At 38.8% G+C, this 16,544-nt stretch overlaps 1 protein-coding gene across 10 annotated transcripts in view; it reads left to right on the top strand.

Moving 5' to 3' along the window:
- The first annotated feature begins 354 nt into the window (after positions 1-354).
- The window catches only part of LOC102440016 (putative RNA-binding protein Luc7-like 2), a 59,205-nt gene continuing 43,015 nt past the window's right edge, over positions 355-16,544 (top strand). The window contains exons 1-3 of one of the 10 annotated variants that reach the window (XM_023764823.1): positions 397-837; positions 3,637-3,720; positions 11,076-11,148. In XM_023764823.1, the coding sequence (XP_023620591.1) occupies positions 3,703-3,720; positions 11,076-11,148 (91 nt within the window). In that variant the 5' untranslated portion in view covers positions 397-837; positions 3,637-3,702. Of the gene's footprint in view, positions 838-3,636; positions 3,721-11,075; positions 11,149-11,807; positions 11,914-12,945; positions 13,023-15,516; positions 15,588-16,544 lie in introns of those variants that run through there. The other 9 variants (XM_006101339.2, XM_014466668.2, XM_006101338.3 and 6 more) reach the window with 9 other exon arrangements.

The following is a 16,544-nucleotide window of genomic DNA, read 5'->3' on the forward strand; positions in this document are numbered from 1 at the left end:
GATCAGTAAATACTCCTCGGGAAGACGCCCGTATGAGCTATTGAGACTGCTAACCTCCGTCGAGCCGACCCGCCAGGCCTCCACTCACTCTGGACTCAGGCTAACCCTCTGACATTTGATTTGGGAACGGCTCGCCAGCCGAAGGTGCGGCGCTGCCCGGTTCCGACCTGCAGCCGGGAACGTGAGGTTTGGCGCCTCAGGCGAACGCAACCCGAGGGTCTGGGGAAGCACCGGAGTCTCGCGAGATCTGGGAGGAAGGGGCGGGAGAACTCGCGTGTACGCGCACGAGAGCCGTTAGGGCGGAACCCCTCCTGGGCGGGGCGGGCGGAGCAAATACAGTTGGACGCCGGTTGGTGGAGACCCGCAGAAAACGACTGAGCGCGAGCAGCGTGCGCGCTCACGTGGCAGCGACGGCGGTGGCGAGCGGCGTCAGAGCTTGAAGGGGGGGCTGACGGCTGCTGGCGGGTGGCGGTGTTGAAGGCGAGAGCTTGCTTAGCCCTTATCGCTTCTGTCTCAGGACTTGGACAGAGATTGAGGGAACGAGGGTCATTTGCGTGGGGCTCTGTCTTCCGCGTGCGCGTGGTCGTCAGGAGCGCAGCCCGGACTCCGCTGTAAATCCTCCGGCTCCTTTCCCGCACGCCTCGAGGTGGCGGCGGCGGCGGCGGCAACCAGAGAGCGTCTCACCTTCCCTCAGCCCTTCCCCTTGTCCCCCCCTCCCGAAAGGGCCCGGTCTGCGCCCCACCCCCGCCTGTCCACCCGCCCGCTACGCCGCCGCCATGTCGGCGCAGGCCCAGATGCGCGCGATGCTGGACCAGTTGATGGGCACCTCCCGGGACGGTAAGTCTCTGCCAGTGCCCTGGGGGTGGGGGAGGGGACGGGAAAGGCGAGGAGAAGGGGCTCCGCGGGCGCACCTGGGCTTGTGTGTGTGGCTGAGTAAGGGGCTCCCAGATTGGTAACACGAGGTCCCGGCTCCGCTCCCATCCAATCAGGGCTGGGCAGTCGGGCTTGGGGGGCGGTGTCCGAGCGGATTGGCGGGAACTGCTGCCAATGGGCTTAGGCGGGGCCTGGAGGCTGAAGGGGGAGAGTTTGAGCCTTCAGTGTTGACTTGGCTGGGACTGGAGAGCCCACGTCTCTCTTGCGTAGTAGGGCGGCCCATTTTGTGGTCGAATTAGGTACCTGCGGACCGCTAGAGCCTCCGCCCCCTGCACTAATCCCTAACCCAGAGTTTTGGGATCATCTCTCGCCGCCGTCCTCCAGAGCATCCAGAGAGAACCGCCCCCGCCCCCCCCCCCCCCAAGCAGAGTACGGAGGAAACCTTTGCTGTAAACCCAGTCCTAGAAATGCACTCTCAACCCCCTCAGAAACAACCATTCTTACGAAAATATCTGACCCAAACCATGGTTTCTTGAGTGGGTGTCTTTAGCCCCATTTTATGAAAAAAATATTATGGCCCGTTTTTTCCCCGAAAGCCCTCCATTTTGTTAGACAATTTAATAGAGGCTTTGTTCAGTTAATTTGACAAATCTTGCATGTGCCCCAACTAGAACCATTTTGAAAATGTGGTGCCCAGTGAGGTAGAATTGAAGGAAACGATTCTTTTAGGCACTCAGGTTAGAGTTTGTATAGAAAACCACTAATTGCTGGATATCTTTTTGTCATAAAGAGAATTTCCAAATAAGAAGAAGAAATGCTGTTGCTTTTTTGTTGATGATAATTAGTAATGTACTCTTTCAAATTCAGCTCAAATCCATCCTACTGTGGAGGAAAGGTGTAGTTCATTAATTTCTGAAAATGAAATAAAACACTTGTTTATTTTCATATGTTGCTTGTCCTGGTAAATAGTTTCTTAACCATTGAAGAAATGCTTTTTTTCTTGTTATTTTTATTGCTTGATGTAAGAGAAAAGACACTTAAAATTTTAAGTCGCTCTTCTTGAGTGCTTTGCAGCAAAATATGTGAGTAGGTTTTTTAAATTTATTGAGTTCAAATATTTTTGGCAATGCATATTTAAAGAATGGCTTTTCAGTATTCACAGGTCAGTTTTACTTAAAACCCATATTGGGAACTTTTCTTTGTAGATCACATAGACAAATAGGTGTAGATGGCAAACATACTTGTGGAGGGGAAGATTGGGAAGGAAATGAATTTTATTTGTGTAGTAAACCCTTGAAAGTTAACATTAATTTGAAATGCCACTGGAAGAACTTACCTGTTATCATTTTTCACCTTTAGATAAGAATGGTCATTTTATATCTGCAGCATGTCTTAACGTTGCTCCTTTTTTATTATGAAGACAGGATTGTGAAGGGGCTTAATATAGGATTTTAGCTGACAATAATCTTTGTGTTAAAATTACAGAAGTCATTTACATGATCTTTTTAGTCCTAGATGGATACCATTTTTGGTACCTTCTGCATGGATTGAATTTCCTAATTTTACTAGGCGGGTAGTTGGATCAAAATACTATCAGCTGATAAATTTCCGAACTAGGCAGCTAATGTAGCATTGCAAAGCTAAACCAAAAATGTGTGTATTGTATGTAGTTAGCAGAAACAGGGATTTCTTAAAATCCATTCTGTTTTGTATACAAATAAATTTTTATTTTTTGTGTGTTACTGGATTATTATTTTTTTTTTGCCTCCAGACTAAGAGAATTTACCAATGAATTCATGTTTATGAGTCCACAATATTATTTAGTTGAAATGACTGAATATTCACTGCTGTGTTGGGCCAGAAACAAGAAACATACTATTTTCAAAGAAAAGAATGTTTTTTTAGGTACAGAAATTCTTTTATGTGTATAAGATAATAATCAGAACATTCTTTTCCTTCTTACCAGAAAACCAGATAGTTAATGAGTTTACATGTTTTATTTTATGACTTAAGGCCTTTAAATATTAGGATTGTTCTTTTTTAGCATATAGTTAACTTAAGTTATTCAGAGATAGAGAAAATGGATATGTTCTTCAATAAGACCATGTAATTTGAAATTCTATAATGGGAAGCCTTGTATTGGACATAGGAACAGCTTACAGGGACTGCTGTTGGTTGTCTTTGGCACTAAGAGGTGGATTTGGGGATCCAAGAGGTGGGAGAGAGATGGAAAAGGTAGGTAGGAGGTATTTAAGGCAGCCCTGTTCAAAAAAAATTTTGTTTTTAAATTTTAATCCTAGAGACCACTGTCTTCTAGGATAGTGGGACACAAGGTGGCAGTAATTCCCTCCACCTTTAGTGTCCTGAGACTACCTTGCACCTCCCCCTCCAATAAAAGACTCCTTTTGCTCCTCCCCAAAATCTTTTTAATTAGTTCCTTTTAAAACTCCTTGGAGATTTAAGTCTGTTAAATGTACCTTATTTTGAATTATTTAAATCATTTAGATTATCTAAACTTCACTGAAATCCTCAGGAATAGGAATTTTAGTGGCAGGGAAATGGAGAGGTAATTTTTGATCACTGGGCACTTTCAGAAAGGACAGTCCAGGGTGAGTGGTGGCAGTGGGGGGCTTTGCACAACCAGAGGGCAGCATGATGGTGCTGGGAGGCTGGGCAGGGGGATGACTAGGAGGTGGGAGAGGAATGTATAAGGGAGGTGGGAGGGCCAAAGACAAACTTTGCCTTCTTTGCAATTTTGCCTAGGGCCCTGGTGGTGGCAACCGCCTGTGTGCCACTGAAAATCGTGCCGATGCCTGGCATACTGCATAAATGGAAGCAGGGTACCGCGTGAGTTGAAACATTGGTCACACTATATAAAGTTTGTATATGTGAATCAGTGTAACTCATACCCATGTAACTGGGGGTCTGACTGTATTTGGATTTTTCTGATAAGGCATCATGGGCTAAGGAAAAGAGCACTGGGCTGAGACTCAGGAGACCTTGTTTCTAGCCCCAGCTGTACCTCTAATTGTAATCTTGGGTAAGTCACTTAACCTTTTTGCCTCAAGTTAAATCTGTAATTTGTTAATTGGGAAACCAAGCAATTTCCTATGTTCCACTAAAAAAATGTTGGAAAAACATATTTAAAGTTTTTTAGAAGGGAGGAACCATAAGTAGGTATATATCAGTATCATTTTATATGAAGTGTAAAATATGTTAAATTTTATAAATATCTTTGTGTTAGTTGTTAGCAGTAAAAGAAGGGAGAGGGATCATTGATTTTTCCCTAATCATACTCCATTTGAAAACAGGGAGCAGTAAAGCAGCCCAGGGAAATTCAAGCAGCAGTTAGAGACCTGTCTATGTGACACTTGGGGGAACCCAGTGTCCTCACACAGACTATGGTCATTTGTGCTGAGTTGTGTTAATTGCAAGGATGACCCTAGCTAAAGTCCTTTTGCCAACAAAAACAGTTTTTAGTTATGATTAAATCTCTGGTTCTGACTGCAGACAGGCCTGGCAGGGTACAAGGATAGGAATTAAATAAACGAGGGTGTGAATTTAGATAATATTCTTAGTTTATTAACTAGGGAAGTTATAGAAGGTAGTTTTGAGGATTTCATACCTCTTAATTGCTATAACCCAGGGGTCCTCAAACTACGGCCCGCGGGCCACATGCAAATACAAATATTGTATTTGCCCGTTTAGTTTTTTTTACTTCAAAATAAGATATGTGCAGTGTGCATAGGAATTTGTTCATAGTTTTTTTTTAAACTATAGTCCGGCCCTCCAACTGTCGGAGGGACAGTGAACTGGCCCCCTGTTTAAAAGTTTGAGGACCCCTGCTATAACCTTTAAATGGGATCAGAGATCATCTCTGAAAGGCTAAAATAGCCGAGGAATGAAAATCTGCCCTGAAAAATAACCAGTGGACTAATAGTATGTAGCATATAGAATAGAATTTTGTAACATCATTGGTTGTCCATTATAGTTAGGGAGTATAAGGAGCAAGTTAAAGCTTTCAGATAATTTTAGCCAATTTTTAAAAATTTATTTTTACTAATAAATACTGTATTTTTTTGTTTTTGTTGATTTCAGAGAGATGAAGGGAAAGGGAGAGAAAGGTAAAACCATTAGTGATGAGAGAGAATCATTGATCGGCCTCCTCCTGCACAACACCTACTGGGGATTGAGCCAGAAACCTGGGCATGTGCCCTGACTGGGAATTGAGCTGTGATCTTCTGGTTCATAGGCTGACTCTCAAGCACTGAACCACATCAGCCTGCCAATTTTAGCTATTTTTGAGGGTCATCTTCCTAAACATATGATGCTGTACTTCCTCAGTTAATACAGTACATTAATCAGAATTAAAAATTTTTTTAATATATATTTTTGTTGATTTCAGTGAGGAAGGGAGAGAGAGAGAGAAACATCAAGGCTGCCTTCTGTGTGCTCCACATCAGTCATCAAACCCCCCAAACTGGGCATGTGCCCTGACGGGGAATTGAACCATGACCTCCTGGTTCATAGATCGACACTCAACTACGTACTGACCAATGCCGGCCAGGCAGAATTTAATATTTTTGTTGATCCATTATATTGTACAGTAGTTGTAGTTCATGGATGTAAAATTAAAAGGATATTCATCCTAGGAGGTAACCAGGAAAATACAGTTCAGAAAATCATTTACTTGTTCTTAATATAAAGTAGTGATACCTAACAGTTGAACCTATAGGACAGTATGACATTGATGCCTTTCTGCAAAATAAATTATTTAATCAAGGATTGAAGCAGTATTTTCTTCAGTGGATTTTCTTCATAAAATCATGTTTACTGTAATCTGTGTTCCTTGACTTATCATCAACATCGAGAGCATTTAGTTTTAATTTTTTTCATTAACATAATGAATCATTTATTTCTTGATCAGTTGTAAGCCATTCTTGTATTCCACTTGAATTGTTTATTTTAAGTGAAGGAGGCATAGCCTTTAATATACAAGCACACATTTAAAAAAATAATAATGGGGTATTTCCTTACTCTAGAGCTTATAAATTCTTTAACAGCATGAGAAATTTTAGCAGACATTAGGTTGAACAGTAGTTAAACATAAAAAGGTTAAACAGAGTTTTAGCAAATATTTGACTTAATCTGAGGTCCAGGCATATCAAAATACTGAAAGTTTTGTTGATACCCACATAATGAATTTATTTAAAAAAACAAACACACTATTAACTCATTTTGCATTTTGCACTCTGAATAATTTTTCTATTTACAGAACAGCCCAGAAAATAATAATAGTATCACCTCATATAAACCTGCATTGTCCTTGGATTCTTTACAGTTGTTTAGCTCTTCTTGTCAAGAAAACCTTATGATTTTGAGACATTCTTTTACTTCAGTTAACAAAATTGAAACCAAAGAAAAATCATTTTGTCTGTCACTGCATAAGCTCAATAAGCAGCAAATACATGCTCTGATTTGGTTTCATTTGGGTAAAATGTCTAATAAGCATAAATGATAGTGAGAGCTACATATTTAAGACGGGTGGCAGGAAATCAAGGGCAAGTAGGTATCATGGATCAAGGTTAGGTTTAGTGAGTCGGTAAATTTCTGACAGGCACCTTGTGGATTCAGTACCCGCGGAAAGTCATTCTGTTCCTTTTTGGTTCAAAGCAGGGGTACGGAACCTTTTTTTGCCATTTGGATATATATAAATGTATATGTATATTTATATTTTTATTGATATCAGAGAGGAGGGGAGAGGGAGAGATGGAAACATCAATGATAGAGAATCATTGATTGGCTGCCTCCTGCACATGCCACACTGGGGATTGAGCCCACAACCCAGGCATGGGCCCTGACTGGTTCATAGCTCAACCACTGAGCCACACTGGCTGGGTTGGAGATTATATATACATATATATATATCACACACACACACACACATATATATATTTATTTAATCATTTTTAAAAAATATGTTTTATTGATTTTTTACAGAGAGGAAGGGAGAGGAATAGAGAGTTAGAAACATCGATGAAAGAGAAACATCGATCAGCTGCCTCCGGCACACCTCCCACTGGGGACGTACGTGCCCGCAACCAAGGCACATGCCACATGCCCCCGACCAGAATCGAACCTGGGACCTTTGAGTCCGCAGGCCGATGCTCTCTCCACTAAGCCAAACCAGCCAGGGCTAATCATTTTTTTAATGTTTATTGTTTAAAGTATTACAGATGTTCCCCCTTTTCCCCCATTGACCCCTTATAGCCTGGCCCCTTCCTGCCCCGCCCCCCCCTCCCCATTTGGATATTTATAACATCATTCGTGGGCCATACAAAATTATCAACTTAAAAATTAGCTATATTTGGTCAAACATTTAATTAACTCAATACCTTGGCAGGGCCAGACCAAATGATTTCTTGGGCCCTATGTGGTCCGGACATTTCCCAACTGGTTTAAAGTCTCGTGCAGTAGCAGCACTAGTGTAGAAATTGGAAGGGAAGGCCAAAATAGATGAGTTAATAATTTTGTAAGTTTACTGAGGCTGTAGAGAAATGTAGCTTGTAAAAACTCTGAAATTGGCTACAGCTTCAATGTTTTGTTTTAACTGAATAACTTACAACTTTGAAAAGTCAGAGCTGCCATCATAAAGTAATACGTAGCTCAGTCAATTGAATGTCATAATTTGCTATTTAACATGGGCTAGAGAAGAGGGTCTGTAAATTTTTTTCCTAAAAAAATCATTCTGGCCCAGCCCGTGTGGCTCAGTGGTTGAGCGTCAACCTATGAACCAGGAGATCACAGTTTGATTTTGTGCCAGGGCACATGTCGGGGTTGTGGGCTCAATCCCCAGTAGGGGGCATGCAGGAGGCAGCCAATCAATGATTCTCTCTCTTCATTGATGTTTCTATCTCTCCCTCTCCCTTCCTCTCTGAAACCAATAAAAATATATTAAAAACACACACACAAAAGCAAGCAAAGAAACAAACCACTCTAGATACTGATCCATGCATTCTAACATGAAAAGAATTTAAACAGCTGCCCTTACTGAGTCTTTTGTCTTGTCTCCTGAACATAGTAAATTGTTTTGTTTTTTATCTTCCTGAGACCTCAGTTTTCTGCAGACCTGTCTTCTTCCAAAGTTAAACTTTCCAAAGCTTTGCCTTTCAATAAAATAGGTTGGATATTTATTGGATGCTATCTATAGTATATCTAGTTGTTTAACTGCTTCTGTATTCTGTCCAACTATTAGGTTACACAATATACTCTTTTACTTGAGGGTATGTTTTAGATCAAGGCTGGCATTATGGCCCATCGGCTTTTGTAAATAAAGTTTTATTGGAATACAACCATGCCCATTTGTGTACATAATGTATGTGAGTTCTTTGCTTTCCCACAGCAGAGTTGAGTCTCAATAGACATACTGCAAGCATAAAATAATTTGCCATCTTGCTCTTTAAGAAAAAGCTTTGTTCTAGATCAGTGATTCTCAATGTGTGATCCTCAGACCAGAATCACCTGGGAACTTGTTAAAAGCCAAAATTCGTGATTCTGCCCCAGGCCTACAGAAATTCTGGGGGTGGAGCCAGCAATCTGTTTTAAGAAGCCTTTCTTATGATTTTGATACACATTAAAAGTTTGAGAAACCGCCGAAACTGGTTTGGCTCAGTGGAGCGTCGGCCTGCGGACTGGAAGGTCCCAGGTTCGATTCCAGTCAAGGGCATGTACCTGGGTTGCGGGCACATCCCCAGTAGGAGATGTGCAGGAGGCGGCTGATCGATGTTTCTGACTCTCTATCTCTCTCCCTTCCTCTCTGTAAAAAATCAATAAAATATATTTAAAAAAAAAAGTTTGAGAAACCTTATTCTAGATAAATTTTTCCCAAATGTTAGTCACACAGAATAATACCTTTACTATTTATTTAAATATATTTTTATTGATTTCAGAGAGGAAGGGAGAGAAAGAGAACAGTGATGAGAGAAAACCATTGATCGGCTGCCTCTTGTATGCCCCACACTGGGCATCAAGCCCACAACCCAGGCATATGCCCTGACTGGGAATTGAACTGTGACCTCCTGGTTCATAGGTCAACCCTCAACCACTGAGCCACGTCAGCTGGGCCACCTTTACTATTTTTGTCCTGTTTCCTGTTTAATATTTTCTCTTTATGTCAACTCACTTTCTAAAAATTCAAGTTAATTTTAAAGTTTGTGCCCCAGAAAAAATAAATACAATGAAAACAACATGGTGTTATAAGAGATAACTAGACTCTGTTGTCACGTACTCTATGCTAAAAATTAGAACTTGTTAGATGTATTAAACACATTATTAAGCTCCAGTGGACGCTTTTTTCTTGACTTATAATAATCATCGCCAAGTAATTGAGTGGTGCTTAAAACGTCATATTGGTGAAATCAAATAACATCTAAAATCATCCTTTGGACAAATCCCATACTTGAAAAATACTGGTTATTCATGTGAAAGGAAAGTTGCTTAAACTGTATATACTGACGCCCCTAAGGAGAAATGACTGGCCAGAAATACACACTGTGAGATGGAGAGATGTAGGAATTCATAGGTCCATCTAGGCTTCTTGGGTAAAATTACTTCTTGGCTTGAGTTGTCACCCTTCCATTAGTGTTTTGGTGTGGTGGTCAGCAGTTCTGGAGGATTTCACCAACCTGCTCCATAGTAGGACATTGAAAAGGTGCCTGGTTATAGGGAAAGGTGCTTATTAAAGATAACATCTGGACTAGAAACGGGGGGTAGAGGGGTGAAGTGGTGGTGAGTCTATGTTATGGACTGGAAAAAGTAGGGCATACTTACTAGGAAACAGTTGATCCACCTCAGATTCTAGAAACCATGTATTTGTAAATTGAGAAGTTACTGTGTTATAGCTTAATTTGCCTCAGTATTAGAGGGGATTCTTCCCCAGACATGATCTTCTGTATATTTGTTATCTGATGTGTTTTAGGGTATCACAATTGCTAATAGGAATAGAATCTTAACTTTCTTGAATATCACCAGATTGCTGAGTTGCTTTAGTTACTTCTTCCTTTCCTTTTCTTAAAGATGATGGACATATTTGTTTCTGTTGGTTTTTTTTTAAATATTTTATTGATTTTTTACAGAGAAGAAGGGAGAGGGATAGAGAGTTAGAAACATCGATGAGAGAGATCAATCAGCTGACTCCTGCATCCCCCCACTGGGGATGTGCCCGCAACCAAGGTACATGCCCTTGACCGGAATTGAACCCGGGACCCTTCAGTCCGCAGGCCGATGCTCCATCCACTGAGCCAAACTGGTTCGGCTGTTTCTGTTGTCTTTTGACTCTGCAGTAAAGTAGTGACATAGGACTCGAATCCTAGAAGGACTGAAAGTCTCGTGGGGAGTGAAGAATTTTACCCATGAATAGTTGTGTTTATTTTTAAGTGATGAATTCTGTGATACTGATTATAGGTGTCTAATTTTAAAAAATTGTTTAAAAAGTACAAAGACAATTCAGAGACTTACGAGAATGACCAAATGTTATTTCGTGTATTTTCCCCTACATGGTGTAGGGGACTGTGTAGGGAAACGTAAGGGACTTCATTTGTAATACTTAATTTGAGGAAACTATTTTGTGTATATTTTACACATTATTTCTTCTATGTTTCAGTAGTTGTAAGGCTCAGTCTCCTTCATGGTATTCTCTGTTTTTCACTTTAACTTCCTTCATCATTGAGTTGTCTGTCACTTCTGTCTTTTGATGTTCTCATTTTTTCCCCTTTTTATTTTCATCATTAGTTTTTAGATTTGGTAAGGCTCTACTTAGCTTTTGTAGTCATCATCAACCAATGAGAACTTGTCCTTTTAAAAAAGTGTTTCAATTGATTTTTAGAGACGAAGCAAGAGAGAGAGAGAGAGAGAGAGAGAGAGAGAGAGAGAGAGAGAGAGAAACATTGACGTGAGAAATAAACATCGATTGTTTGCCTCCCATACACATCCCTACTGGAGACTGAGCCCACAACCTGGGCATGTGCCCTGATGAGGAATTGACCTGGCGACCTTTTGGGGCATGGGGCAACGCTCAACCAACTGGGCCACACCACCCAGGGCAGAACTTGTCTTTTTAATCAGCCATTGCTTTTTCCTTGGTTCTTTTCAGCTATTTCTTCATAGCCAGATACAGCTTTTGCTACTTCTAATTTTGTGTATAGGAAGTTCTGGATGATAGAAGACACCAGGTATCCAGAGTACAAGTTTTACTGAATCAGAATTGCAGCTCTGCAAGTAAGTATCAAAATATAAATTTAGCAGGCTGCAACTTTTTAATGACTGACTTTATGACATATATCCATAAGACAAATTCTATATAATTCACTTTTAGAACTTAATTTTTAGGAATCTATTAACCCATTTCTAATATATTTCTTAAAACTAAGAGGAGAAATATGTAGATAGGTATTCTAAAGCATGTATCCTCCTAGAAATGTGATGGCATTAATTCCTGCCAGTGGCCAAGACTCTATGCTTTGTATAATGAGAGAAGAGAAGGTTGTGGCAAGGGGTGGAATAGAGCCTTGGGATATAACCACTTTAGTATTCTGTTAGCTCTTAGAGTCTATAAGCTCTTTCTCCTACTACCAAGGCTGTTTCCTAGTCTCATTCCTTATAATTTTGTTATTTGGATTTTCATAGACAAGTAGGCTGGTAGGTTTAAAAAATTATTTTAATGAATCTATGATCATATTCAGCAAGAATGAACTTTTTCTGCAAATTTCTTCTGCAATGGGCATTGCATTTTTAAAATGTTGGGCTTGTCATAGGATTGTGGTGAAAGTGTTATTAGTATTTGTAATTATAAACCTATAGGACTATATAAAAGTATTAAGAGGGATAGCCTTTCTGAACTGTATAGTGCCCTTATTTTTCCTTTTTCTGGAGGAAAGAAAAGCTGCTGCTCCTCGGTATGATTGTAAGTTGTGTTAGAAAGAAGTGACTTGCTATTTGGAAGAATGAGAATGCCATAACTGGTTCTTCCCACTGTCATTTTTGGTTGAGTACACTTTCTTTCCTTTCCTTATGTAATATATTCGTGAAAAGTTTGATGTGTATCGGATTATATTAAATGTTTTCAAAACATAATGATTTTAAGTTAAGACATAGTGAGTCCTTATATAAGTGAATTATGTACTTTGAATTGTATAGATATGAAGTAAATTAAACAGTGTGTTTATTTAGAAGGGAACATGGGGTACTTTTTTAGGTTAATTACAAAAGAGTTCCTCTAGGTGAGTTTTAGGTAGAATTCTAAAGGAACAATAAAGGTAGGTGGGAGAAGTTAGTAGAGTTGGTGAGAAAATTTGAGAAAGGTGCAAAAGTAATAAAATTGGTTCTTTAGTATGATAGTCACTGTGCAGCAGTAGTCACCTGTTTTTACCTTGGTTCCACATGAAGACATAATGATTTACTAGTACAGGGGAGGTCTTCTGCCCTGCCCTGTCCTAGACTATAAATTGGCCATGGGTCTTTACATGGCCAATTCGTGGATCAGTAGCTTATATTTGAAGAAATGGTAATAAGAGGGTGGAACATTTCTCTGCATTTGAGGACTCGAGGACACAGGGAAACAAAAAGCTTTAAGTTTTTAGTTATATATCTCTCTTTCTAGCTCTGGCTTTCCTTTCACTGAAGAGGTATGGATTTTATTTTAGAGGGAATGTGCCTATCCTGTCCCAAGCCAACAGTGATATGTGGCCCCTAACGAGTGTACCTGTGGGGAGAGCTTTGGTCGTCACATGGGTGAATATGGGAGGGCTTTCCCCCATTTATAAATGGGTTGCTTTTGTTTGCTTTGTGTGCTGTGCTGTTGGGTTTTCTCCTCTCTGTTTTCCCTAAGTTGAGCTTTAAGCTAATTCTGTACAAAATTCTGTACAACTAATTAGTTATTTTTATAAATTGCTTGCGATTAATGCCTGATAATATGCAGTAAAATAAGGTATCTGCATACCATTATGTATGTCAAATATTACAAACTTTAAGGTTCTTTTGAAATTATAATACTAAACTCAGTTCACTTTTGCTTAGCCTTCACAGTTGTTGATCACATAGCATGGTCATCCACTCACAGCTTAAAAAAATACAGGGAGCATCGGAGAGAATGGGTAAAGTAAAATTTTGATGTTTTTAAAATAGCACCTAAATCTGTGAAAGTTGATTTGAATTATTGTTTGTATGGGAGGGAGAGGGTGGGTAGCACTGGAGGGTGGGGGTGGGTATTGGGAAAATAGCATGCACCATGTAAAATGATATCAGATACCATCTGGGCTAAGGTTTTAACTACAGTTTAAGTCTAAGTCAGTTTCAGAAAAAGGCAGGACCATAAAATGGCAGTGTTGAGATTTACAGTGTGCTTAAAAATTTCCCTTCCAACAGATTGAAGGGGATTTGGAGAAGAGCAGTATTTGAGTATAGTTTTGGCAGCACCCTTCTTTTTAATGGTCATATTCCCTGAGTGAAACTGCCTCAGTACCACTTAGGCTCTGTTACATTACTGAGAGACCTCGAGAGGAATAATACGCATTTCAGTTTTTATTGTACACCTGTGACTCAGGTGTTCCCAAATAAAGGTTATAATTCATGAAACTCATGAAGGGGTTGAGTTGCTGGTAGGAAATATTAATAGAAAATTTGATGCTTCCATTTAAATTCTAAAAACTTAACATTGTAGTTATGTACAAAGTCTAATGAATTATTGTGGAGCTTATAGAACAGAGAGACATCCATGTTGTTATGGGTAGGACATTTTGTTGTTAATGCAAATAACTTAGCCTAATCTCTGCCCCATTATTTTTAAACTTCTAATTTTTTTACTTTGTTTACACACAAAATCTGGATTGAAGGGAACAATGGAAAAATTATTTCTTTTTCCTTTGGTCAAAGTCCTATTTTTTCTTCAAAATTTGGCTACTCCTTATATGAAGCCTTTTCTAACCTCTCCAGTCCTTGGTGGTCATTCTAGTCTTAGAATTCCTAAGTACTACTACTTGAAACATCAGTTTGGCACTTGGATCAGGCTACATTGTATATTACTTGCTACTTCATTTGAATGTCCTGTTTCTCTTAGCAAAATCATGGACTCTTTGAGGGTACAGAGCTTGTCTTCTATGCCTCTTTGTAACCCCATTGTCTACCACAGAGGATGTGTTCACTAATAAGTTTGATTCTATGATTTCAATCCAGTAATAGTGTAACAGGGTAATTGTTTTTTCTTACTTTAGGTTATTTTTATATGAATATATTCCTAGAACACCCAAAGATAAAGTACATCGAACGCATAAAATAATTCCTTGCATTATAAGGAGATTTGATTCATATTTGTTCTCTATTGATTGTAGTCTCTCCCTCCCCTCCTTTTTTTCCCCCAAATGGGCGCTGTTTTACCTAGTTTTGAAAAATATGGTTTGGGCCAGATATCTTGATAGAAACTAAAATTACTGGTATTTTTATTTTAAAATTTTTTGTTGGTTTTAGCCAAAGGATACTTTTATGGCGTATGCCCAAATTTATTAAGTACTTCATGGACATGTTAATATAGCCAAATTATTTTTTAAAATTTTAAGTCTCTTAAGTAAAAATTTAAAAATACCAATAAACAGATACTCAGTTGCTAGTCCCTCTCAGGGTATTTCTGTATCTCAAATTACTAGGGATTTTATTATTTTGTTGTTTTAAAAGTTTCTATACCGTATAGGCTGATTTTTGATAGCTGTGCATATTGTGTTTACTACAGTTATCAAATGTATAAAGAGCAATCACTTAAATGCAATGAGAAGGTATTTTAAATACTTTTTGGTGTTTATAGAAACTGATTTCTTTTAAAGCTCATCAGGGATGTTTGCTAAATTGATACTTGTAATTGTTCATATTTTATCTGACAGCTGTGTCTTCAGGGCACATGTCTTAGTATTAGATTTAATGTTGTGATTTCTGAAGCAAAAACAGTCGCCCTACTTGATGAAATGTTTGATTGGTAAAACTTATTGAATCTTGATTTTATTTTAAGGCCTGGCTTATAATCTTTTAGCCATTATTTTGACAGAGCACTGAAACAACACTGCTATTGCGTTACTGAAAAGCGTACATACATGTAGCAAGGGGACTTCTAGCTATGGAAGTTTTTTTATTTTTTTTTCCTCTGCTTAAAATATCATCTTTAAATTTCTTAGCATAATTTGGGTGCAGATTTAAAATAAAAAAAATTTTTTTTTACATGCCAAGAAGCAAAAAGCCTGTAATAAGCATTGCCATTCTGTTGTGAGCTTATAGTATCATTCTAACAAGAACGCAAGGCCCTCACTAAAGTCTGAATGAAATAGATATTTAAAAATTTTTTTAAAAACCCCAGTTGGCCCAAAGACCACTTTCGAGAGCTCCAGCCTTGGACTTTTACCTATGGTTGGTTATATTCTTCTCTAAGATTTCACACTTGTTAAGTCAATATTTAAAAAAATAAAAACACCCTGATTTTGTTCACTTTTGTTTTCATATACAAGAATCTTTACAATCAACATGTACATCTAGATGCTGTATTGAAATTGCTGGCAGAGTCTATTCTATACAAACTGAACAATCTGGCCCCTTGTTTTATTTGTAAAGGTTCAATGTATCTATGCCTGACTACTTCAATCTGCAAGGGAGTGTCAGAAAGGCCCCGCATTCGCCGAGCCGTGAGTTATTGCTAACTTTTCAGATGTGTTAATGAATGTGGAACAAAAGCAGTTGTGTTTAAAAGGAAAAAAGGATCAGTAAAATTACCTTTATTATAGTAGCAGGCGTGAACAATAAATGAATTATTCCACATTGTGGTGTCGGAAATAACCTACTTTAACTAGAGACTAGCCTCTAGAAAACCTATTGTTGAACTGCTCTGAAGCTATCATTTTAGCTATAAATTACTCTTCTTAAAAATACGTATTTCCTGCTTACAAATCAGACTCACAATTAAGTATTTTTAACCACATTAAAACAATTTGAACAAAATCTTACCCCACCTAAAAACGACAGTATTTAGTTGACTTTAGTTAGTTGACTCTTCAAAATAAGACCACATAAAAGGGGTAAAGTTTTAACCATTTTTGTAATTCACATGTGAAAAACAGAAATTAATTCAAATAATTGAATCACTTCCTAGGTGAAAGTTTTTGGAGTGCCTCAGGCATCATGTGAAGTACAGCAGTGTTTACAATCTATTTTGGTACCAACAGTTCTCGCTTCAGTAATTCACCAGTAGGTTTTCATTCATCAACGATGATATCAATTGAAGGGTAAAATAAAACACATTTTTTTAGGGCTACCACTCTACATAAAGGAATTGTCATGAAGAGTTTTTTCTTTTTCCAAAGAGGTTCTAAGCAAAAAAAATTACAACTGCCATCTATATTCTGTTATTAGAGTAGTTAGTTACCTTTTGTTCCTTAGAATTTGTAAATTTTTTAGTGGATAGGCATCACTAGCAGGTTGGATGCTTCTATTGCTTAGGAGGTGTATTGTGCTATATGAAGACAGAATTTAAATGTTAGGCCATATATAGCACAGGCTACATAAAACTTGGAGGTGTGGGGCCTTTGGAGGCATTACAGTTAACTTTTCATTTAGGCAATGTGCCTTTGTTTGACTGGTGTGTA

Source organism: Myotis lucifugus, unplaced genomic scaffold, assembly GCF_000147115.1.
Source record: "Myotis lucifugus unplaced genomic scaffold, Myoluc2.0 scaffold_351, whole genome shotgun sequence".
In the NCBI taxonomy this organism is placed as follows: Eukaryota; Metazoa; Chordata; class Mammalia; order Chiroptera; family Vespertilionidae; genus Myotis; species Myotis lucifugus.